The sequence below is a fragment of the Drosophila sechellia genome, chromosome X (assembly GCF_004382195.2).
Source record: "Drosophila sechellia strain sech25 chromosome X, ASM438219v1, whole genome shotgun sequence".
NCBI lineage: Eukaryota > Metazoa > Arthropoda > Insecta > Diptera > Drosophilidae > Drosophila > Drosophila sechellia.
This window is the reverse complement of record NC_045954.1, coordinates 19,654,215-19,680,084: the sequence shown is the minus strand read 5'-3', so window position 1 is coordinate 19,680,084 and position 25,870 is coordinate 19,654,215. Positions and strand designations below refer to the sequence as shown.

The following is a 25,870-nucleotide window of genomic DNA, read 5'->3' as shown; positions in this document are numbered from 1 at the left end:
GTGCTTTTTAAAGGGGGGGAATCGGAAACAAATGAAATGATTGCATTGAATAAGTTTAATAGATTTTGCCACTCAAAGCGTGACACATATACACGTGAACCCGGAAAATCAGACAGACACTTTCCACCGAACAATCCCAATGAAAATTGGCGAACTTTATTCGCATGTTGTGGGCGTGGCTCTCCTTTTTTTCCTTTTTGTGTGAGCTTAGTGGGGGGAGGGGGGTTGTATGAGGTGGTTAGTGCCGAAAATTCCGTGTGAAATTAGGAAGCTCCTGGAAAAAAGAGGAGGTGACGAAATTAGCGAACACAGCCGCACACGTGACACGGTTTTTGACTTCTTTTGACTCCTTGACTGCTCCTGTTGCTGTTTGTTTGCTGTTGTTGCTGGACGGCCAAGTGGAGGCACGTGTCGCAGCAAATTGGGTGATGTCCTGCTCGTCCTGGAGGGCCAATGGCCGGGGGCAAGGCCGCTGGCGAGGGTCAGGGGTCGCGGATATGGATGCGGATGTGTGTGCGGATGTGGACATGAACGTCATCCACATGCCGCCAAACAAAGGCATTGTGCTGACGTCCACGCCTGCACCCACCCACAGCACGGAGGCGAACGCCCAAAGGACCAGGTCGACCCACACCTGCTCGCACCTCCGACAACGGCTGCCTGCATCCTGGGGGAGCCTCGCTCCTCCTCGGTGGCCAAACAATGCCAGCACAGCAAGCACTTCGCCGGCAAGTGGGCACTCATCGGATGGAGTCGCGAGTTGGATTCCCTTTATGTTAAATCATGAGCATTAATATGAGTACTTAAGCACTTTATGACTTTATCCCGGAATTTCTGAAGCCACACCTAATAATGGAAATTGATATATTGGAATATATATATTTGGAAATAAGATATATAATTAGATATTGTGCGGCAAAATATTGTAGAGTATGTGAATCTATTCAACCAAAGCAACTGCTTAGGGAAATTAACACAATAATTAGTACAAATTAAATTGAAAACTTTTTTGTTAGACTTGTAACCATAACTACTGCTTATGATTCTAAAACTGTTCAAAAGTATGCTGCAAAAATTGAATTTGAACTTTAATCAGCTAAAAAAACATGGTTTCTTCAAGTGCAAAGTGCAACCAAACTGACTTAATTTGCCACTCGCAGGAGTTCCGCCGACAAAAAAATAAGGGAATGGGCATGGAACTGGATGAGGCAGTGGAAGTGGGCAGGAGGAGCTGACAGGAGGCGGGGAGAGGAACGAACACATGTGCAAATTGATTTCGAATTTTTGTGGCATAATTCCACAATTCATTTGATCTTCATTTGGCTGTTATCGCAGTGACTCCTTGTTGTTCCTCCCGTTCGGTTCAACTCGAATCGACTCGACTGGCTGAATGGTTGCTACAATTTCACAATTGTTTGCCATCCGACGCTAAAGAGGCACATCCCAGGACGAGTCCTTGCCTACTCGAATTACCAGCACATTGACATCGACACATTAGGGCAAGTGCAGGCGGAATCGGCAATGGAATCGAAGGCGAAATCGCAGGGAGGAGGGATTCGATTCGAATGGAATGGAATGGATTGGATAGGCAGTGGCAATGGCATTGGCGGGTGGAATCGGACAAAGTGAAGTGGAGTGGAGTGAAGCAACCCACCCCCGAGTAGCAGCCGGGCCATTGAGGCACTGGAGATTTCAGTCGCTGGCCCTGATTCACGCAGTTGTCCATCAGGCAGTCCTCTCCTCCTGGCTATCCCAAGTCGCAGCTCCTTCCCCTTCGGAGCGGCAAATGTGCGCTTTAGAGCGACACCCCGAGGTGTTGGCTATCGCAGTCACTTGAGAGGAGGACTCCCGTCCCAGCGCATCTCCATCTCCATCCCCCTTTCCATTCCAAATCGCACTCCCCTTGCGAATGCGTCGGCGCCTCATCGCCAAATCGAGCATATGCGCACTTGGATTAGGTCGAATGGTGTGCCTATTTAGGGATTTGACTTCTCCAATTGCAAATGCCCTTTGAATTCTCGGATTTGGGTCCGGTTATGCACTCATTATCCGGAGAACTACGCCAACCTGGCTGTCCACATTAATCCCAGCTTAGAAAGGGAAACTTTGCACTACCTAAAAACAAATAGTTGTAGAATAGTTGTTATCGTTTCTTACAATTAAGAGTTACTTTGTGTAGCTAATGGAAAAAATTAAATGGTAAAAGTTTTATAAATTACATGATTCCTTTTCAAAGGAAGCTATGTTAATTTTCCTATTCTCTTTCTCCGCAATTTGTATTGTTAAATCAACAATTAGGTTTCTAATTAATATAATATAAATATAAAAATGTCAGGTAAACTTAATGTAATTTAAAAAGAGGTTTTTAAAAAAGGCAGGTTAGAAACGGACAAACATGCGGACAAAGCTATACGGACGGACAAAGATCGTTTTCATTCGCGCCGCTTGTAGCTTTTCACTTTAAGTATAGTATACCCTATGGAATGGCTTACACTCAGAGAAAAACCCGCTCTCAACGATCTCGATATGAGCATTACGATCTCAAAATCCCTTAACTTCCCTCTTTCACAATCTTAAACCCGATTGAGTTCGTTTTCTTCTCGAAATCAAGAAGGTTTCTTCTCATGAAAATGATTGACGCCACTGTTGTCAATTTTTCTCAGTGTAAAAGCACAATACTACTATTTCTTTTGAGAACAAGTGTAATTCACTGCTGATACATAATGTGCAATGTTGATCCTATAAGGAAATATCTATATCTATATATCTATCTATATCTCGATCAGCGCAACTGAAGGTCGGCTGTGTTGACAAATTCGCTTGTAGAGATGTGGATGGAAACATCTCAATTGAAATCGGACGTGTAGTGCACTTGTGCAGGACCACCGGGAGTGCCGCCACCCTTTTTGGCCCAGTTGCCACCCCATCGAGACGAGGACGCAGGCGGACCAGGATGCGGATGCGGATGAGGGTGAGGTTCAACTGCCCGTGTGCTGAGTTTCATTTGAAATTATTTAGGCAATAATTACTATTGTGTCTTATGCTTACATTTTGCCATTCTGCCACAACGAGGCGATGGCGAAGTGGTTCGCATTCGGATTCAGATTCAGATGCGGATTCGGATTCGGGTTCGGAACGTGGATGTGGATGTGGATGGGGGTGTGGGTGTGGGTGTGGGTTCCACGCCCATCCCATCGCCGTCGTCACCCTCTTGACTTAATGAGGCCTTTTTGTGCTCTTGATGGATTTTAAATTGTTGTCATCATCGCTATTTGTTTGCTGGTGCTGGTGCGTTTGGCAAATTGTTCGAGGGGTGAGCAGTCGCAGGGGATGAGGTTTGGAATGGAATGGTATGGAATGGGTTGTGTCGGTTGGTTTGGATGGTTTCGCTGGTTTCGCAAGGCTTGGTGTGGGTTAAAAGGCTGGGCTAATCCTGCTAGTTGGATTGCGGTCGCCGGCACTGCTAAGCGGATACGGATGATGATAATGACGATGAGCCGTATGCGGATGCGAATGCGGATGCACTGCATTGTCCGGGTCAGGCTTTTCACTTTTCGCGCTCAAAGCGTCTTATCCGCCACCTTTATCTCTGGCCATTGTTCAGCCAGCAAGTGGCTTCCTTCGAGTGGGCTAATCATCATATCCGAGCATTCAAATGGATCGCCAATGGACTGGGTTGGACTGCTCATAAGAAAAAAAAAACCAATGGGTAATCAAGTAAAGCGAATTAAGTAATCACTTATATAAATACAATCTCATCTCGTTTAGATTGGTTTTTAAGTCAGCTGTTGATGCTTAGAAAATAAGTTAGGATAGCTACGAAACATCTTAAGCTAAATAACAATTAATTGGAGAGCATAATGTTGAATGAGTTGAATGAGAAAATAGTGTTTTTAAATAAGTTGTAAGATAATTGTCTTAAATATATATTTGGCAACAATTACTTGAATCTAATGAAAAAGTTTTCAGCTTACACTCACAAATGTGGCATTGGGTTTGCCTCGAAGCTTGCAATTAATTGAATATTGTGAGCATATCAAGACGGTTAACAAGCGATGATAAAGGACTCAAGTTATCGCAATAAATAGACCCTTTAAATTGCTTATCAGGCTCTTAAAAGCTTTTGTCTCCGCACCCGGTGGCCATTAAAGATTTAGCAACCTGTCGTCTCATTGACTTCACCGCAGTGCTGCAAACTGGCGACCATCCATCCGTCCATCCATCCATCCATCAGCTATTCGTCCTTCCTCGCCTGCGTTCACGCATGGTCAGCCTTTTCGAAGGAGCACGGACCAAGGACGCAGGACGAAGACGCTGGTGGATGTGGATGGGGATGTGGCTGTGGATGAGGGGAGCAGGTATCATGAGCCGGAAATGCGGAGAGGCCGCATGCTATCGCTCCTTTTCAGTTGCAAATTACATTCAAATTATACGATTTTGATAAGAGGGACATTCAAAAGTTTCCAATTTCAAGTTGTGCCGCTCTTCAAGTGCGCCGCATTGCCCCCCTTCGTCCTTGCTCGTCCTTTTCCCGCCCGAGTCCTGCGTGCCGTCAAAAAAGTTCTCGCTAAACTTGGCACAAAGTGTGCGTGTGCGAGCGGGATGGAAGAGCACAGCGAGCACAGCACGATGCGGATCCAGATGCGGACGCGAGTGCGGATGCGGATGCGGATGCGAGTGCGGAACTGTAAAGGCAAAGGCAGCGGCACAAAAAGTTGACATATGTGCGCCCCGAGCACTTTTCCGGAAACAGCAGGGCGACATTTTTTCCATTTCTACCTTCTTCCATCCGGCGACTTGCCCATGCCCATCCCCCCGCTCCCCGCGCTCTATATGTGTATCCTTATTTTATTTTTATTTTTTTTTTATTTTTACTTTTCATTTTTGCGATGAGTTTTGAGTATATCTTCAGCATCAAGGGACATTCACTTGATTTCTGTTGCGACTACATGATAATCATGTTCTCGTTGTTGTTGTTGTTATTGTTGTTGTTCTTGGATGTAGTTTTTGATGTATCTCGAAAATGGTATGGTATGACTGGGAAATGTGTGGAGAGTCCTGCGGAGGCGGAGCAACCCAAATACGGCATCGCATCCGAGCCAAGACCCACCCACGCATCCTCCAATCCCCGCCATTTTGCACATGTACAAAGGCAAATGGGGATTTTGATATTTCTCTAATACGGGAAAATGCAAAGTGAAATTGAATTTCTTAAAATGATGCCAATTAAATCGGAAGATTTGAATGCCTTAAATGTTTCATTTGAATAATTAACTCTTAAAGGCGCAGCTTTTATCCTTTTCAGTGTTTTCTTTTTTTAACGTTTTTCCCATATATTAAAAATAAATATAACCATATGTATAAATATAACCAAAGCGAAATAGAACTATATGAAAATGCAGCCGATTTATAATACATAACTTCAGTCAATATATTGTACCGAAATTCTAGTTACACTGAGATTTTGGTTTGAAGAACTCAGTTTCCGAACTGTAAAAAAAAAAGCATGAGATCCTCGACTATCAGATACCTGTTACTCATCTTATGGAGATCGACATATGCAAATAGGAATAGGAAAGAAGAAACACGTTTTGATACCTATCTTTTTTTGTAAAACAGGAAGTTCTTTTATCACGAAAGAAGTTTTTTCAGTCACTAACACACCGCAACCGGTCAAAATAAATCCAATCGAACACACTTGAAAAATAAATACCAAGGAGACTTGGGCAAATCCACCTAGCTTTCAAAGAAGTTATATTTGTTCTTGGAAACGCAAATACTACTTCTTTGCTCGCTTGGAGGACACGACCAGTGACAATCGAGTTTACCTGATTCACTCATTTGATGCTCGCTGCTTCTTCACGTGAACTTTTTGGGTCGAAGAATGAACAGATTTATCTTATTTAAATACCTAAAATCGAAGTTCAACCACCAACCCCGAAAAGTATACGTTGAAGTCATATAATCTGAAAGAATATTCGAATTGGTTTGTTTAAACGTATACCCTGTATTTTTTTTATATTTTTCACATTAGTATTCCACTGTTGACGATATCCATTACTCGTAAAGCCAAAGAAGAATATGTATCCTGATTTTATAAATATGAATACATAATACCCTCTCGCTCCACGAATGAGAGATACAAATGAAATTAAAAGATATTCGAGGCGTACTTTTAGTGTCTTTCGTCACTAGTCCATCGCACGTTTGGCTTGCAAAGCTGATGTCGCATACTTTGATTCGAGAAATGTTTAAATATTAATATTGTACAAATATTAAAAGTTATTTATACAAAGAAAATATTTAGCAATTCACTATCATTCTTTTCAGCTTTTTTATTTTTTTTTTAAGATTGCTTGCATTTGAATTGTTGTTTGGATAAGATTATGGGTTTCTTTTAAAATAATTTCACCTGGCCTATGAATATGGTGTAGCATACTTTTATACACTTCAATGAGGCGAATTTATTCAAAGATCTATGAAGCAGATAGCTCTTCTTCCGAGTAAGCATTCATGATGCTGGTGAATTGATACGACTGTCACTGCATTTCGAGATTTATTGCTAGAGTTATTGAAAAATTGATTAGATCCATGGATTTATTTATGAGTTTCGTATAGAATCTGCAAGTATAATCATAACTTTTGAAGTTCCAATGTTCTCGGAGCTTCTATTCTTATACGGACGGACAGACGAACGGACAGGTCAGATCTCTACGGCTGGCTCACTTTATGGATATAAAAAACAGATAGTTAGTTTCATTGCATGAATTTCATGATGCTGTTGGATTCAGAGGACTTTCACTGCATTTCGCGCAGTGGAGGGGCGATGCGTGGCATAAGGACACCTCTGAGAGGCTGGCATCCTTCGGTTCGCTCCATTGCCGCCTTGAGGGGCGTAATTGAACTTCCCCACTCCTGTGAGCATTTACTTGTGTTTGAAAGCATTCGGGAAACTAATAGGCTAAATTAAGCGCGTTTAAGCGCGACAAGGAGTAAAAATGCGTTCTGCAATCAAAGTGAAAACGTGGAAAATAAAAAAGGAGTCGCTGGCGCTTGTAAAGGCGAGGGGACGGGAACGTGGGGCTTTCAGAAATGCTTAACGGCGCACGGAGACATCACAAAAGAAATGTTGAATGGGGGGGAGGGGGGTTGGATGCCTAGGGGCGTGGCGGGGGCTAGTGCTCCAAGTAGTGGGCGTGGTGCAGCCGCAAGGAAGGAGCGAAAAAAATGACAGCAGCATCGGCTAAATGAGTTGAAGGACGAAACAGACGAATGGGGGTGATATCAAAGTCCTGGCAAAATGGCGTCAGCCGCTTGCGAAGATTGGGGTGCGTGGGAGCAAAGGAGCAGGAAGTGCGAGTTGGAGGGTTGGCGGTTTGTGGGGGTGGGCTGCACGAGCACTTACCGAGCACCCAACCATTTTCATTTTGCTTTCCTTTTCATACCCCTCAAACGTCGTGGGAATGGGCATATATGCTCTAGCTCACTGAAGGACTGAGGATTAGCATATATGGCGATTTAAATGTGAATAGGTGACTTAAATGTTCCACCATATGTATAGCTCAGTTTTAAAATGGTTTAAACTTAATTTTATATTATTTTATTTATTATTTCTTTTTTTTATATTATTTTATATTATATTAAATGGAAAATAGAATATATAAGTAAGTATAAGTCTTTATACCTTTTAAATATTTTAGATAAAACTTGTTATTAAAGCAAAAGTCGATTAGATTAATAAATAAAGTCGAAATCTACGCCACTTGGCTTGCAAAATATGCTTTGCGCATATAGTAGGTATCTGATAGTCACAACCACGGGATCCAGCCTTAATTCTCATTTTATTTTCCCTACTTTTTTTTGTCTTTCGCATTTTTTAGTCCTGTTCTTCGCTTTGGCTGTTCCTTGAACTTTTCCCTTTTCCCCAATGCCCGTCTGTTTGTTGTTGTTGTTGTCGGGCGCTTTTTCTGTTGCGGCAGCTATTTGAAAATTTTTAAAAGATGCTTTTAGCGGTAAATAATGAAAAGTTAAAAAGCCACATCAATGAGATACATTTTTCTTACTTGCTGGCAAAGTGATGGCTAGGTGGTCCATTTTTTCCTTCCCTTTTTCGATTTTTTGAGCACCCATATGTCTGTGTGCGCGCACAGAAAAAAGGTCCTGGCTAAGGACGAAGTACGCAGTACGTGTGTGTGTGTGCGTGTGTGTTAGCCATCATCGGTGAAAACAACAGCAGCAATCGGTTTTCGGAGCAGAGCTCTTTCCCGGCTTTCGCAAAAATTGAAAGATGTCGTCCCAGGGAAAAGCATCCATCGATAAATAGAAGAAGCAAAAAAGGACGAAGACGGGCTAGAATCTGTTGTTGCTTGTTGGTTGTTGGTTGTTAGTTTTGAGTTTTTGTTTTCTGTGGGGCCTTTCTGCCTTGGCTTTCTGCCCGAGCTTTGCGGGTTGAATGAAATGCAATGAAAAGAAATGGAATAGATGGATAGCAGCCCTAATTGATGTTATGATGATCACCACCATGCAGCCCCTTCGCTTGCCATTGCAATCCCCGGCTTCAGTGATATGTTCTTTGTGGCCAACGCTGCGTATGAGTAACATGCGAGCAGAGCCAAGGCAAGTTTGCCTGCGGCGAATGCGAGTGGGCGGGGGTTGGGGATTGAGGGAACGGCGGGCTTATGGCTGTTTGTGTGGGGTTCATGGTACTGGGTGGCTCCATGTGGGCTCCATGGAGCTTGCGAGCTGCGAGCTCAGCTGGATGGTGGATGGTGGGTCTGCAGTGGCTGTGGCCAACGGTTTGCCTGTGTGCGTGTGTGCACAGATACAATTTGTAATGATACACAAATTAGTATCCTAAATGGATGCTTAATAGCCTGCTTCACTGCCTCCCCCCTTCACTCTCTCTCTCTCTCCCTTTCTCTCCCCTCGCTCCATCTCCCTCTCCTTACGGTGTGTGAGTGCATGTGTGCGTGTGTTTGACTTTGGAAAAGTACTTGCCCACGTACATTCGCCCACAGAGAACACTTAGTTGCTCACACACACACACACACACGCACGTGTGTGTGTGTTTGCCGGATGCCCTTTGACCCGACGTCATGCTTTTAAATGCAAACTTAAAGCATTACCGTGCCAATTGCGGAGTGAATAGCAAAGAACGCTGCAGAGGATGGCCGATTGGCACACCTCGAAATTCAATTCAACCAAATGGGATGACTTTTGGCTAAGAAGTCTCGCAATTTTGCTTAAAAACGCATTTCATAGTCACTCATGAAGCTATGCCTCCAATCTTTTAAGTTTTGTTATCACTTCTTGTGGACTGTGCTCAAAATATAGCAATATGTTTGCATTGAGATACTCAAATCAATACAATATTTATGCGAATTATTAATTGACATTAGTGTAAGGTTTTAGAAAGTATAAATAATTACATCGAATTCCATTTGGTTTAGTTACATTCAATGGCTTACTAAACAAATACTAAATATTTTAAAGACAGATTCTGGTGCGTTTTCATCTTTAAGGTTTATGTGCCATTTTTAAGTTTTACAAGAAAGTTCTGCTGACCATAGGTATTTTCCTTTGTATCGTGTTAAATTACGTTACACATAGTAACGATACGCACCCGAAGACTACTGTCTTCATGTTTCGAAAACTATTGCAAGAACCAAATCATTTTAAAAGTTAGTTAAAAGTGACGTTTCGCCAAAAACATGACATCTTAAGTTTTGTGCATTGGAGGTGCGATCGTCACTAGTTTATTCACTCGTTAAGCGGTATGATATGTTTGCCAAAGTTTTTAGTTTATTGGGAATTAGAATTAATTATTGGAATCAGATAATTCATTTTCATTTTAATAATATTTCGAAATGTGTTCTGCCTTAGAGTCGTCTACTTATGTAAGTTACTATCTTAATCGTACTCAGTTTCTATCCAAATCCAGTTATACCCCATTTTCTGGCATATTCGTCCTGGCATTGGCTCTTTAAAGCCCAAATCATTTTGTTACGGCGAACTTGCGCAGATACATATGTGTATTGTAGCCAGTTGAGCACTTTTATTCCATTCTTGTCCTTCTGCCCGCTGTGCCCGAGAAAAAGTTTTAATCATTTCGACCCAGGCCCAAAAAGAGGAGGTCCTGATCCGATGAGTGGCCCATTTGGAGCCCATTTTCAGAGCGCCTTAAAGCGGCGGAGCCCTCCGCCTCCATACAAAACGAAAAAAAAGGGAAAGAAATCAGGAAAGGACGCCCCCGCTGGAAAATTTCAAGGGAGATGAGGGAGGAGAGGAGCTGGAACTGGGCGCCAGCAAGCCAAACCAGACCGAACCAAACCGAAGCGAACCAAGCCAAACAAAACGTAACGAAGGGAAAGCGGGGCATTTGGGGACTTTCAGCTGAATGTATTGTTTTAAGGATTGCTGCTGGGATGCAGGACGAAGTGGATAGACGGCTGGCGCTCCTGCGACGACTTTCTGCTGGCGGTGCGCAACTGCAGGCGAGCCGAAAGAAAGTGGCAAGAAGAGCGGCAACAGCGCTCCTCGTCGTCCTGCGACATCGTCCTGTGTCATCGACACATTTAACAAGGATTAATTCATTGCGCAGCAGCGGCAAAAACAACAACAACGACGTTTCCAGCGCGCGGGGGGGGGGGGGACAACTCCATTTTGCTGGCCGCTTATTGGTTGAAAGCCTTCACTCGCTAGCCGGCCTGCGTTGGAGCGAGACAGCTAGTGCTCCGGCCGGCAGGACAGCGCCGCTTCTGCCGGCGTCGACGCATCCTGCTGCCATCTCTTTTGCCGGCACTAGTGCCGTCTCCCTCCTACCCTCTCTCTCTCTCTCTCTCTCTCTCTCTCTCTCTCTACGCGGGCTCAAAGCTCTCTTTGGGAGCGGGACTTCGTCGCATTTGAGTGAAGTCGGAGTCGCCAGCTGGAGCAGCCTCTCTCGCTCAGCACACTGGCAAGACTCAGCCGGAGCTAAGCTGGCCGAGGACTCGCTGTCCGGCCGCCAAGTCCTCAACTCGATCGGATGGTCTGGATGGTCATGGCCAGAATGGTCGGGATGTCCGCTCTCCGGAGGCAACTGGAGGCCACTGGAATGCCACACTGATACGTTGTCCGATTGCGATTCCTGTTCGGATTCTGGCTGAGATTCGGATTCGGATTCAGTTTCCCATTCGGACTGGTCGCAGGACGCCCATACTACACACACACACACACACACAGGCACAGAGACACACACACACATACGCACATGCATGCATGCAGATAGCAATGGCGACGACAACTAACGAAATTAACCAAGCAAGTTAAAGCGAGACGGCTAGAGCGCACGAGTGTGCGAGCAGGAGGCTGCTGAGCTCGAGAGTCGGCTGTCGCTCTCTCGCTCTGGCAGGCGGTTCATTATTTTTTGAAAATTATTAGTACGACTAACGATTCGTGGTCTCCGCAGGACACGCACACACAGACACCAACACATGCTCGCACGCAGGAGCGGCGAGAGGGAGAGGCACCAACACAGAGCCAGAGCTAACCACCAATCGTTCGCGCGCAGCCCGCAAATGTCCCCGCAGCAGGACACGCACACACACACGGGCAGCATGGAACGGATGCGGATATAGAGGGAGCCACCACCAGGACACTGTGTGTGTGTGTGGAATAGCAGCAGCAGCAGCAGCAGCCGTGGCAGCAGCGGCAGAAGGACGAGCAGCGACGGCGGCGTCTCTGTTGTCGAGCACATGATCCTTAATTTCGTTATAATTTTGTATGTTGCCTGAAATTGTATATCATTTTAAGTTTGATCGGCCGAGAATACGTATCGCCGTGCCTGCGTTAACCAGCCAGCAGCAGCAGCAACAACAACAGGAGCCACCACAGCAACAACAGCAACAACAGCAACAACAGCAGCGGGATAACAAAGGAGCGGAGAATAGAACACAAAATACAAAACACGAAAAAATACGCAAGAAGGACGAAGGACGAAGGACGAAGCAGCCAGCAAGTGGAGACGGAATTTGTTATCATCTTGAACTCGCGCACACGCACACACACACACGCACGCAGGCACACACACACACAGAGACACAAGGAGTGCTCCTCCGCTGCTGCTCCTTCTTCTTCTGCTTCTGCTTCTTCTTGCTACGTGCTCCTGGGGAGCAAAGGACGAAAGCACCGCAGTTGAAAAACAAACAGCCATAGTTGCTGCAGCGGCTCCCGGCACAGCGGTACACCAACAATTGTCCAGCGGACGGAATACGCACGCCAAAACGCCATCCCGATGAACCGCGGTACCGGTACCGCATCCTGATCGCCACCCAGATCCGATCCCCAGATATATATATACTATAGCGACTGTTGTCGGATTTTTTTTGAATGTGTCGTGTTGAAGTGCTCATCCCTTTGCCGTCGGGCAGTGCTAGCAAGTGGCTAACCAAGTGCTAAACCGAAATCACCGAACAGCTGAACAGCATATATCGATCGGATATAGATATATTTGATATATAGCCACATACATCCTGTGCGTTATCCTCGAGGCCTCTCCGCTCGCCGAAGGCCCCGCCGCACCGCCACAAAATTCGATCAATCAAAACGGGAGCGCGTTCGCCGCGAGACAGCTTCCAGTTGGATTACTCAATCGACTTCTTCAAGACGTATATCGATACGCAGCGTTTCTACGCCGGCCACAAGTTGGATTTCAAACATCAGAGTTGCGCCGGCGGCCCTGGTTCCGGTGGTGCTGGTGGTCCTGGTCCTGGTGGTGGTGGTGGCGCCGCCGGAGGAGTCGTCGTCGGCGGCAGCAGCAACAGCAACAATCCAGCAGCGGCGCAACAGCAGCAGCAACAACAGCAGCAGCAGCAGCAACAGCAACAGCAGCAGCAGCAGCAACAGCAGCAGTCCGGCGGCAATAATCCTAGCAACGGCAGCAACTCCGCCGCCGCCTTGTCCCTCGCCCATCCGCACGCCCACGCCAGCCACGCCCACAGCAGCCACGCCCACGGCAGTCACGCCCACGCCCTAGCGATAGCCCACGGTCATCACGGTCTGCTGCCGTCGGTGGTCCCGCAGCAGCAGCAACAACAACAGCAGCAGGCGCAACAGTTGCCGCCGGGTGTTGGAGTTGCCAGTCCGCTGCAGCAGCAGCAACAGCAGCAGCAGCAACAGCAACAGCAGCAGCAGCAGCAACAGCAGCTGATCAACAACGGAGGCGTCTCCGCCGGCACGCCCACGCTGCTCATCGGCAACGGACCCAGCTCGTCCGGAGCGGGAACAGGATCGGTCTCGGCCGCAGCAGCAGCAGCGGCAGCCGCCGCCGCAGCAGCCTCCTCCTCCTCCTCGTCGCTCCCGCACGTGGCGCCGCACAGCCTGGGCCTGAGTCCGCAGTCGAGCGCCGACTCGCAGCAGTTCAACATCTTTCCGGCGATCTTCAGCCGCCAGCTGAACTTCTCGGCCGGCGGGCAGGGCGGCAAGCTAAGCATGGACGAGCTGCGTCCGAATCTGGTCGGCGGACTGCTGGGTCTGCAGCAGGGCCTGCTGGAGGATCACGCGAGCATGCAGCACGGCGGCGTGGGGCAGGACACCAAGTTCATGTCGTTCCAGGACCAGCGGCTAATGGGCATCGGCGGCTCGCACGAGAACCGTCTGCTCAGCCTGGCCAGCTCCGTGCAGGATACGCGCTCGCCCATTACCACGCTGGAGAAGTCGTCATCCTCCTCGCTCAACCACCAACGCAAGTGCAGCAGCACGCCGGAGGACTTCAGCGCCCTCTACTCCGGCCTGCCCACTCCCGGCATGGACTCGTCCTCGCACCACCATACGCCGGCCCACACGCCGCCGTCGCGCCTCTCCGATCACACCATCTCGGGTGAGTGTGCCCCGATCGCATCTGGGCTCCTAATCTGGCCACAATGGCCATCAGCCATTAGCCATTGCCCATTAGCAGGAAATTATCCTTTGGCACCAGCACCAGCACCCCTTTCACTTCCCCCCCTCGGCCACTGAGTCCTTTGTCCTTTGACCCGTGTCCTTTGTCATCCGCTTGTTTGTTGATGCTCGTTTGCAGCTTCCTATTACCGGCTTGTCCTCGCTCCTTTGTTCCTGGCTTATCGCCAGCCAGGACCGACTCCTGTTACCTGTGTCCTGCGTCCTCTGTGTCCTGCTCCTGTCGCCCCACCACTCGTGGCCACTCCGCTGCATGGATTAGTCTGCGGCACAGCTGGTCAGCCTCTAATCCAAGCGATTTGCCATTGAACACAGCACACTTAAGTCACAATAAAGCCAGTGCACTGTCAGGATATCCGCATGTACATACATATATGTTTGAAAGTAAGGACGCGGGTATCTCCGTCCAAGAATCCATGTACATACGTACGTGGCTCCACATGGGTTTATTGGACGATGATGATGGGTTAGGGATAGCTACGCGATACTTAATTAACCATTTCATTGACCAAAGAAGTCGCTTACATGACTGTGCACGGCAGTTCACGTAGTGACGAAGCGCATCTGCATAATCGTTTTGAAAAACTGTCAAATCTTTTTGCCGCCAAATACAATGACGTATTTAGTGTCCTGTTGAGCTAGAAACTGATTTCCTAATTAGTTTTAAATGGCAATCTGCTATTCACTCATGACAAAAAGGATTTTCTAATTACACAATATTAATTATTACTATTTTGGGAGTATGGAGTTGAAGATAATCGAAAATTAGTCACTTTAATTTAGCAGCTCCGTGGCTATTTCACTCTATAGAGAGAATTTAAAAGAAGAAAGAAGATCACATTTCCGATATCCACTTTCCATTTACCAAACTTTTACTTTCTGCATTTTGACAATAGATTATGGCAACTATTCTTAGATAAAAGTTAGATACATTTGAGAAACTTATACGTGACGATTGATGCCTCAACTCAAGACTTTATTGTAAAACTTTAAAGTTTTAAATTATAGCTGGAAAGATTTTTACTAAATTCTTCTTCTTACTATTAAAGATAGCGGCTAAAATATTATAATGCCTAATACTTTTAGCATTTACCAAACTAATGAAATCTTCAGAAGATTTCACTTCAAGAGAAAGTCAACATCTTGCAGATATTCATTTGTTACTAATCAAAGTCACGGACATCTTTTCAAATCTTTTCAATCTTAGGGCAACTTTTTTAAGTTCATGACTCGTTTTAGATATTATAAAATGCATACATATTTAGAAATACGTTGGGAGAGTATCTTTACTTACTTTCATAGGTTTCTATCTCAATCTACACATAGTTGGTTAAGCTGTTGTTGCATTAGTTACATAGTTAAGATACTATTTACTCACATGATTTTTTCGACTCTCAACTGATTGGCTCGAAAGATTCAGGCTCTTAAGATGCTATAAAAATTTCTTCGCACAGAATTCTAATCAAATTAACAAAGACCTTCGGCTTGAAGAAATTTATGTAACACCTCTACACAATCTTTTCCAATCTCATCCATTCCATTTGTATTCCTGCAAGAGAGATTTCAAAAGATTGGATTCAATTATTAATTCGATTATGATGAATCACAGTTTTGTAGAATTCGTAGTCTAATTGGTTGATATAAATTCTTTAAGCTATTTAAAACATTTGATAACTCATGGTTATGAATACCGTAAACACAAAAACCATTTTTTCTTGTTTTGTTGTTAGCTTTTTGATCTTAAAAGTCAACAACTAAACAATATTTTATTGAGAATTATAACTATTGAGAGAATAACTAATGGCAGTGATATCTTATAACGTACTTCTAACGATTTTTTAAGAGCTATAAGCGGTTTTTCCTGACTTCGTTTTGTAATAATGTTGATTTTCAATAATAATTAACGCTACATGTGTTGTTTTGGAAAATTAACTATATTAGATCGGTTTAACTTCTGAAACAGACACAATCGAATGAATCGAGCTGAGTGAAAGCAAAGTGAATTAAATATCTTTGATATTTATATAATTATTATCTGGATAAATTCATAAAGTAAAGATTTGGACACAAGATAATTTTTAATTGTTCATAGTTGTTTTCCAATTGTTTTCTTTTCCCAACTATATGAAAGCTCCTTGAATCATAAATATAGTAAAATTTGTATTTCTATCCAGCAGAAAGCAAGATTGAAAATCAATCCTTTCTAAAATTCCGCCAAGAATAACTGTATAGATTCTGTGACATTTCTAAACATTTTGATTGGATTTGCTCCAATGAAAAGAAAATTCTTGGTTAACTTTTAAAGCTGAAAGTCGGACAGAACATATATAAAAAATAAATGTATTTTTTTTACATAAAGAGAAGAATATTAGTCTCAACACTTTGATAATTTCGTTGTTTTTAAGCATAAATATATTCAAGTAATTCCATTCACCTTTGATTATAAACCATTAACTTGAAGAAATTAATTATGTATGTATTTATTTTTCATATATATGTATACATATGTACATATGTCACTATTAACTTCTTTCTGGCACCGGCAGCACACGTAGTGACGAAGCGCACCGTTCTGTGCGAGTGATGCACCAACAGAAGGAAATCGCCTTTAGTAACTTTAAGAATTGTTCAGAGGGAAAGATGGTGTCAGTCGAAACATAAATAAAGATATTTGGGTTGTTGATTGTGATCGCTTTTTAAAGCTTTCTCATTTTGCAGAAGCGTACCGAATAAGAACGTCTCAAATAGTGTATTTAGTGCAAATATGTATAAGCTTCGTCTGATTTCATTTTTGACTTAGTATTTTGCTTCAGGAGATATTATCTGATATTATCCACTATGCATTAAATTACAGCTAACGCTTTTGAAGAAGTAATATGTTTGTTAAATGCTTAAAGGACCAAATAACATGGGATCACAATTCTAGATTGTATATATTGCTATGTTTGATGTTGATTTTGGACACTTTCTTTTCAGAGATCTTTACGATACTCTAAATGAATCGATCCAAATCGAAAAAGTTTATTAATAAGTGCAGCACTTGCAAACCTTTTGTTTGACCCTCTTTGCTAGTGCAACATCCAACATTTGGCATTCCCCATTCCCCATTTAGCATTCGTCACGAAACAGGCAACAGCCAGCGAAGCCACACCCACAACAAGGTCAATTGCATTAGACGGCGGTTTTTGGAGGTTATGGAGCTTATGGAGGGTTTCGAAGGACGAGAGTCCTTGCTTAACATAAATAACGCTATTCGCATCGTTTTATTTGCGCCTGTGATTCAATTAGGACAGCCGTATCCGTCATTTTCTACATAGTTTACATTTCGTTAACGAGCTAAGCGCATCAATTAAGCGCCCAGAGAGCCGAAAATGCCCTACTTTGACCTTTGGCCCTTGCTTATTAGGTCGACCTCAGCCGCCGCCAGCCGCCTTTTTCGACCTGGCACGCGTCCGCCGCTAGTGGCGACTGCCCGGTAGGTCCTGGCGCGTCCTGGCACGTCGTGGAGCGCAGCCAGCCAGCGGATAACCAGGACTACCTCGATTAATGTGCCAGAAATTTGCATAAATTATCCCATATTGCATATTCATGCGACCGACGACGACGTGCCGCTAGAGTGCTCCAAGTCGAAACTTTTCACCTTGTCACCTTGCCACCTTTTTTTGCGACAATGGCAGCGTCTTGTGGCCGCAGTGCGGTGTTGTCCTCGCTGTACCAGCTCTCCCAGTTAGCCCGGCTGCCCAGGATGTCCTTACTGTCCTGGCTGTCCTGGCAATTATGCAACATTTTGCGGGGGCTTGGCCACTCGACTTAAACGCCCCACGCATATTAAGCAGGGCGCTAATGGGTACACTCATATTTAGAATGGCCACGTGTATGCCCGTACTCATGCATCCACATTTACGTGTTCCAACAGCGGAAGGCGCCTTCAAGAAGCTCAAGCCGGAACCCAACAGCGGCCTGTCGACGGTTTCCTCCGGCATCACCTCGCCCGGAAGCGGATTATCATCGCTCAGCCAGCACGCCGGCCACACCCCAACCACAGCGTCCTGCCCCACGCCCGCCCGTCGGAGACACCGCACCACATTCACACAGGTCAGTACCGGAGGCGGTTGGGGGATGGGGGATGGGGGATGGGGGAGGGAGCTCCTTCTGCTGGAGGATCCGGCACCTGCACCGCCGTAGTGGCGCCCATTCCATTCCATGGGCGAAATCTTAATTGGATTCTGTGAAGGTTACTCGTAATTAAAAACTTTGAGGCCACAAGAGCACCAAGGAGCCAGCAACAAAGGCGAACGGCGAACCCAGTTGCAGGAGGAAAAAATTGAAAGTTGAAAGGCCAGGTGCTTAATCACCAGACAGGCAGATACGAGTACTTGAGCTATGGGGATTAGGATTGGGATCATGAAGCTGGAATCCGAGTCAAGTCATTACGAAGATTAGAAGATTTTAATTAAGTTCTTACTATATTATATCATATCATATCATATTATATCATATTATATCATATTATATCATATCATATCATATCATATTATATTATATCATATTATATCATATTATATCATATTATATCATATTATATCATATTATATCATATTATATCATATTATATGATATCATATCATATCAGTTCGTAACAGGGCTTTTACCTAAGATCTGATTTTAATTATAGATTTTTGTTTACTGAAAGTATAGAGGGGCAATCTTATTAGTTTAATTAATAATAGTAGACATTTGTGGCTACAAGTTTCAAGTCAATTTGTGTTACTTCTTTAAATATTAATATTTATTTACTTTTAACATCTTCTATTCGCTGATTGTTCAGAAAGAACTACTTCAGCTAGGTTAGAACTATTTCATTTATTTGAACTAATGTTTTAAATAACACATATATTTCAATTAAGTTTGATTTTGCTTACATTTTTTCCATACTTTCTATAGGATTTAAACGTTTAGAACTTAAAATCAAATGAGATATATGAAGTCATATCATTGGTTGTTTCAGCAATATTATTTCATTAACCTCTGCAAATCATTTGTCACTATTTCGCTTCAGTTTATTCAGTTAGTTACTTTATTAGGGTTTATTAGGGCGCGGCAGGGAGGGAAAAAAAGATGAAAAACAGGACTCCGCACAACGCATACGCCTAATTAAAATCCGCCTAATTTCAGGAACAATTAGCGGAACTGGAAGCGGCGTTCGCCAAATCGCATTATCCGGATATTTACTGCCGCGAGGAGCTGGCGCGAACCACCAAGCTGAACGAGGCGCGGATTCAAGTGAGTAGAGCCATCGAGCCATCGGTTCTAGCCCCCGTACTGGGTTAGCCCCTCCTCCGGATCCACCGGATCACCCAGTTCCACCAGTTCCACCATTGACCACCAACCACTCACTTCCAATTGTTGCTCTTCCCGAGCGAAGCCAATTACCTCAATTTCGATTGCAATTTCAACAGTTGTTCACGCCGGAGTCACAATAATCCCCCCCGCCACATACGCGTCCGTGTCCCGCTGATGGACCGCCGATGATGGTGGTGATCTTGGTCACCGATTATCGTCCGATTATTCCGGCCGACTGGCTCGCAGTGGTGTGGTGTTGTAGCCGGCATCTAAGTCGGGAAATGCCCGCTTGAGCTGGAAAGCCCCCTGGTCCGTCTGGCTGAACCCAGAGTTCCGAGCCCAGAATCCCGAATCCCGAATCCCGAATCCAGAGCACAGGCTGCTTCCCCTGGTTCTTTCAAGTGCGCCGCGGTAATAATTAATTTATAGTTTTATCATGACGGCGCGACAAGTGAGTGCGGCGGGTGGTGCTCAATTGCAGGGCAGACTCTGGGTGGGATTGGCATATTCGGCAGGGTGGATGTGCTCAGCTATATCGCAGGTCCCTGCGAGTCCTGCGGCATCGAGTTACAAGGCATCCTGCGACCTCGCCAAAGTGATTTTTCAGCAAGTGCTGTGCTATCATCACCTTCGAAATCAAATCAGATGGACTCTTAAGATTGCCATCGAAAGGAAGTTGTATCTTTCAAATGCAACATTTGTGGCACATTTTGATGGCCTTGCGATGGATGATCTTCATCTTGAGTATCTATTGGCTACTACAGAAGGTATTAACCACATTGGGCTTTATCTTTCTGTATTCTACCAATCAAATACTATATGTAGCGCACGATCGGAATCACTCGAGATTGTTGCAATCGTTGCGAGCGCACTGAGGCATGCCACCTTCAGATTTGTGGCACAACTGTTCCCGCGCAAATTGGACACTGTAAACCGGAGCAGGGAGAAGTCTATTATCGCCGCATAAACCATATTTTTCGGCAAATGTTCAAATATGTAGCCATGCAACCCCCTTCCGGGTGCAGACCACCCCACCTCATCCACATGCACCATACACGCAGATAGATGGATGGATGGATGGATGGATGGGTATATACGCCCTGGTAATCCGACGATTGCTGGCAACTTGACTCTGGCACTCAGCGCCTGCCAGCGAAAACATCGTGTTGCTGTTGACAAATTCGTCGTGTATACATTTGGCTGAAAAGCGACAAATTGATGTGGATGATGAGGATGTTGATAAGGAGGAGGAGGGGCAGGATGGTGGCGATTATGATGATGAGGTGGGCGGCTGGAAAGGGGGCGTGACTGGGCACATCTGCCCGGAAAATCCATCAGGCCACATTAGCACTCATTCACTTGCCAGTCTGCGTATATTTATGTCTAGATATAAATTTATCTATATCTATAAAGGCTTTTAATCAGCACGGATACGGATCTAAAACAACAAGTAGATACAGTTTAAAGTAGCAAAAAATCGTAACTGAGCATTGGTCATTTGAATCGGCTAACTTATTTTTCAATAACTAACCAAGCACTTTAAACTTTAGCTTATAAACTCTCTTATATAAACCTAATATCATTATGAATTGTAATGAATCTGTAATGAGTTATAAAGTATCTAAGCTTGTTGCTACCGTTCCCAAACTTCCGACTTGGTCGGCCCATCTGAGATTGAGATTGTTTTGATTTAAGAACCTATATTGCTTATATGGCAGGTTATGACAGAACCTTTTTCTTATCTCGGGGGGACTCATAATTAGATACGAATGGAGAAACCCAATAGCAAGGGGAAGTAATCGGATCCATGGGAGAGGAGCAACAGGCGAACTGATTTGCTGCGTCCAAACAATTCCGGGGACATATGCATAAACAAACGCATCGTGGGTATCGGATACATGGATGGGAACGGAAAGGTCTGCGCGACATATGCAAATTTTCCAGTCTTTATTTATTTGGAGTGGCGCCTGGACGTTTTGTTTGTGAAAGGGGAGCAAGTGGCGCCTGTTATGGGAAAAAGTGAGCACTGCTGTCGGGTAAACAAAGTCAAAGTCCAGTCCAGCAAAAGTGGCAAAAAGGAGTGGCTTTCAAAGGCGGCAATTAGCCAGCCGGCGCATTTGTAGGTCACCGATGGCATCTGCCCACCGCCACCTGCTCTCTTTTGACCAGGATTCTGGTTGGACCAACTCATCCGGCCGATGGAACAAAGGCCAACCAAATGGGCAGCCATGGAAATGAGTGGCACTATGAGCTGCAAAGTGGAAAAGCCAAAATGCGAGCAAAAAAAAAAAGGAAAAACAAAAAACAAAAAACAAGCGATGGCAGCGGCTAAATTTGATTAAATGCCGAAAGTAAATTCAATTTGAATACGTTTAATTTTCACATTTCCGGCGTGTGTGTGCATGGCTATTTGTGTTTATAATTCGCCTTCGCATGATTAAAGTTTAGGCTGCCACATGGCCACATGGCCAACTTAAAGATTGGAGCACCACTAGCCAAACTGGCAAAACTAGTGTTTGGAGCAACCTCCTCCCCTTCCTCCACTTCATTGGCTAAAATCGAATTTCCCTTCGATTTTGTTTGTTCTTGCTGTACGTACATATAGCATATAGTATGTACATACATATGTACGGATGAGAGTGTGCCATCAAATGTATCCTTAATTGAGTTTCTCCACCCATCCAAAGCACACCCAAAGCACACACACACACAGCCTGGTGCTGAAATTGAACGACAGTTAGACAGAGCTCCATCGAATCATTCAGACAACGCATTTTCCACCCTCGAACAGTGGCCATGGTACCAGAGTATCCCATAGTATGCCATCCTTACATGGCCGCTGGTTAAGAGCATTATGTTGCAGGGTGTCCTTGCTGGCATTTTTATGCTGGCAGTGGCAGTGGTGATGGTGATGGTGATGGTGATGGTGATGGCAGTGGCACTGGCAGCCAACCAAACGAAACCGAACGAGCCATCATCAAGTGGGCGCTGAAAACAACCCCCGAATGGCAGTGCTTTGCGTTTAAAGGCTCCAACTTCTGGGAGAAGACCACCCATTGCCACCCACTCGCCACCCACTCGCCACCCACTCGCCACCCACTTGGCGCCAGAGAAGCCAGCAGATATGTACGTGTTACATAGTCATGGACAAAGATAATAATAATGATAAAATAAATAAGAAAATGAAAGGAGGAAAAAACCGAAAGACCGTCCTGAAGTCTGTGCGCCGCCATTACAGCTGGCCCCCTGCCATCCTCGAGGACACCATCGCCATCCGCCATCCGCCATGCGCCATCCCCCGTCCTGCAGCCTCCATCCCACATTCTGTCCCGCTCCACACCGCTAAGTAACTCAAAGCAAGCTTGCAGCAGCTTCCAAAATGTCGGAAATTTCTACACACCATCCCTGGCCACCTCGTACCTTCTTGTGCCATCCGTCCTCCGTCCTGGCTGCCTAGTGCAGAGCCCTGCTTTCATCTTGGCAATTTCTTTTCGCCATCATGGAAAAAAAGGGAGGCAGGATGAGGGGCTGGGGCCATGGGGCTGCTTCATCATCGTGGGGACGCCGAGGACTGTCTTTAATAATATCTAAACAGAGCAGGCGGCCCACGCCATGTAACGCCCACTCACTTAGAAAGCGGGGAAGAGCCCAGCATCCAGCAGCCAAGAAACAGGACCAAGGACCAAAGACTGTGGATTGAGGACCCAGGACCGGAGACTCAGGACCAGCGACCCTCGCAGCAAACAGCGTCGTCAACTTATTTTCAATTTCAATTTAGTAGATTTTTTCACTCATAAGACGTTGCCATCATCATCGTCGTCCTCAGCCAGCGGCAAAGTGGGTGGCAGGAGTGGGAGGAGCTGCCTGGGTGCTGGGCCAAGGCGGAGGAGCAGGGTTTTCCATTTAGTCTCGCCTTCTTATATGCCATCATTACGGCAGTGTTTTTTGCAAGGCGAATCGCCGGGATGGGTCTGAATTGAAAGGGTCCTTTGACTAGAGATTCCCTCCACACACACACTCACACACACACTCTCACACACAGCATTTTCTGCGAATAAAATAGCATCCATTTCCGTTCCTTCGCCAACTTGCAGGTCTGGTTTCAGAACCGGCGGGCCAAGTACCGCAAGCAGGAGAAGCAGCTGCAGAAGGCGCTGGCACCGTCTGTGATCCCATCCTGCAACGGGATGATGCGCAACATCCAGGGCTACAGCGTCTCGCGCGGCTATCAGCCGTATCCGCACCACAACACCATGAATCGCTATCCCCAGGTGAGTGAAACTGAGGCCACTTGGCCAGTTGGGCCACCTACCTTATAGCACTGATCACACATCTGGCCATGTCTCTTGCAGGACCTGTTCCAAATGGGCGCCTCCTCGTATCCGGGCATGACGCAGCCGTTCTCCATGGCGCACAGCACGAACATGGGCTCCGTCGGGGTGCGTCAGGACTCGATGGGTGAGTTCCACGGTACGATATGTCTTATACCCATAGCCTCGGACCAGACTCCTTGCCACTCCGAGCTGCACACTTTCACTTGCACTTGCACTTCCACTTGGTCTTGGACTTTCACTTCACTGGGCCACTTGGCCAACCGCTTCTGGTCGCGGCCTGACTTGGAATGATCAGGCTGCTCTGTAGATCGCACCTTGATCGATCGATTCTGGCCAATTCCCGATTACCGATTCCCGATTTCCAATTCCCGATTCCCGATTCCCGATTCCCGATTCGCAAATCCCGAGGCTCCAAGCTCTGCATGTTCGCGGACCCGAGTCTTCTGTCTTCGCGACAGCAGCTCATGTTGAGTGCAAGGGTGTGCTCCCCCAGCCCCCCAGATTGGCCCCCCCCCCCAAGTCCCCGGTGCGTAAGGAAATTTCCGCTGATGTCCGACGTTCTTTATCGGTGGCCAGGCCAGAGGCGCCCTCGCAGATTGGGTTACTCGGCTGATTTCACGCAAGCCGGCCGACGACAAAGGGGGGGATGGCGGGTACGATGTGTGGAGGTGGCGCCTTCAAGGTGACCTGCCGGATATGAAGGAGCCGAGCAGTGAGATGAAATTCCGGGCAAGAAAGCACATCTCAGGGTCATGTGAAGATGTGTATCTCCTCGGAGTTTCCGCAGCACGGAAGTGCAAGGCGTCTGGATGAATTCAGATTGTGGATTAGTCGTAGAGTGCGAGGTAATTGACTAAATGGCATTTTCGCTTCCCCATCTTTCCCGCAGGCATGTCGCCGGAGGACGAGTGGTACAACAAGAGCCTGTCCGCCCTGCGGATGAACTCGTCGCATCATCCCAACCTGTCCGCCCCCATGCTGCAGTACCAGACATAATCAAAGACCTTTGACGACTTCTTTTAAAAGATCGCGCCCTAATGGTCCTTTGGGGCGCGGTGTTTTAGGATGGAGTGCGTCAATCGATGTCCAGCAGCAGCCACACATCTCTCTGTCTATATCTATGCATATATATATATATCGCTGTATATACATATGTACATAGTATATATACCAGTCATTAGTCTACAGCCCATCCTGGATGCACCATCGGATCGGATCGGATCGGATCAGGATCAGGATCGCAATCAGGATCGGATCGGATCGGGATAAGGATCGGAATGAATGAATGGAGGAGCGCCATCGTTCAGCTCTGGGCGGGATTTACTCATAAGACTTGTTGATATTATTCTGTTTTTTCTTTTTTTTTTTTTTGGACAACCAGATCCAAATCGAATAATGGGGTAAAGGTAATGGTAGGGATACATATGGGTGGTACATAGAGCCAGAGTCGGAGGTAAACAAATGCGAGCGGAAGTGGATTATGTAATAGGCAACTAGTCATAGTATCTAAGCAAATTGTGTATTGAGATTTTATCGTGGCATTATAAAAAGTAAAGAACGCGCGCATCAGGCGCATATATAAATTTAAATAAATATACTAAAATATGTACTAGCGATAGCATAAGTCAGGTTGCTTGGCCCCTCCCCCCTCCCCTGGCAAGACGTGGAAATCGTGGCAAGTGGAGCCCAGTCTGATCTGATCCGATCCGGTCTGGTTGGATCTCTACTCCTAGCTTCTAGCTCCCAGCTCCCAGCTCCCAGCTCCCAGCTCCGGGCTCCATGCGGCAACTCTTTGGTTGCTTCTACCGACTTTTCATTGCCTGCTCACTACTCACTAATATAGCTTACTCAACATACGACGTACATATAGCAACTCCTGCTCCTGCTCCCACTCCCACTGACCCACCACTACCACCGCCATTCATCCACCATAGACCCGAAATGCACAGGAATCCAAAAGCAGGCAAATCCGCAAGCCGAACCCAAACGAATTAAACTACAAACTTTCTAACTAATTCAAGGTGTGTCGAACTAATTATAAGATGATTTTTTTTAGCTAAGCAATGCATTAACGAGTTATATTTAAAAGTAATTAGAAACCAAACCAAAAGTGAAAAAACACACACATGGAAACCAATAAAATACATCACCTATATATATTTAAATACGAGAAAAACAGCCAAACGAAAACTACAAGACGCATGTTTAACAAATTATGCCAGACACAGCAAGAATGGAAATAATAAAACTATTAAAAAAAA

General features: G+C 45.6%; 1 protein-coding gene across 1 annotated transcript; it reads left to right on the top strand.

The window, feature by feature from the left end:
- The first annotated feature begins 1,187 nt into the window (after window positions 1-1,187).
- LOC6615003 (homeobox protein abdominal-B) lies at window positions 1,188-25,843 on the top strand. The gene is made up of 7 exons (XM_032725144.1): window positions 1,188-1,217; window positions 12,499-13,855; window positions 17,849-18,027; window positions 19,108-19,215; window positions 23,370-23,546; window positions 23,628-23,733; window positions 24,499-25,843. Exons 1-7 carry the CDS (start codon window positions 1,188-1,190, stop codon window positions 24,603-24,605), a joined length of 2,064 nt encoding a protein of 687 aa, XP_032581035.1. The 3' UTR covers window positions 24,606-25,843.
- Window positions 25,844-25,870: the final 27 nt, after the last annotated feature.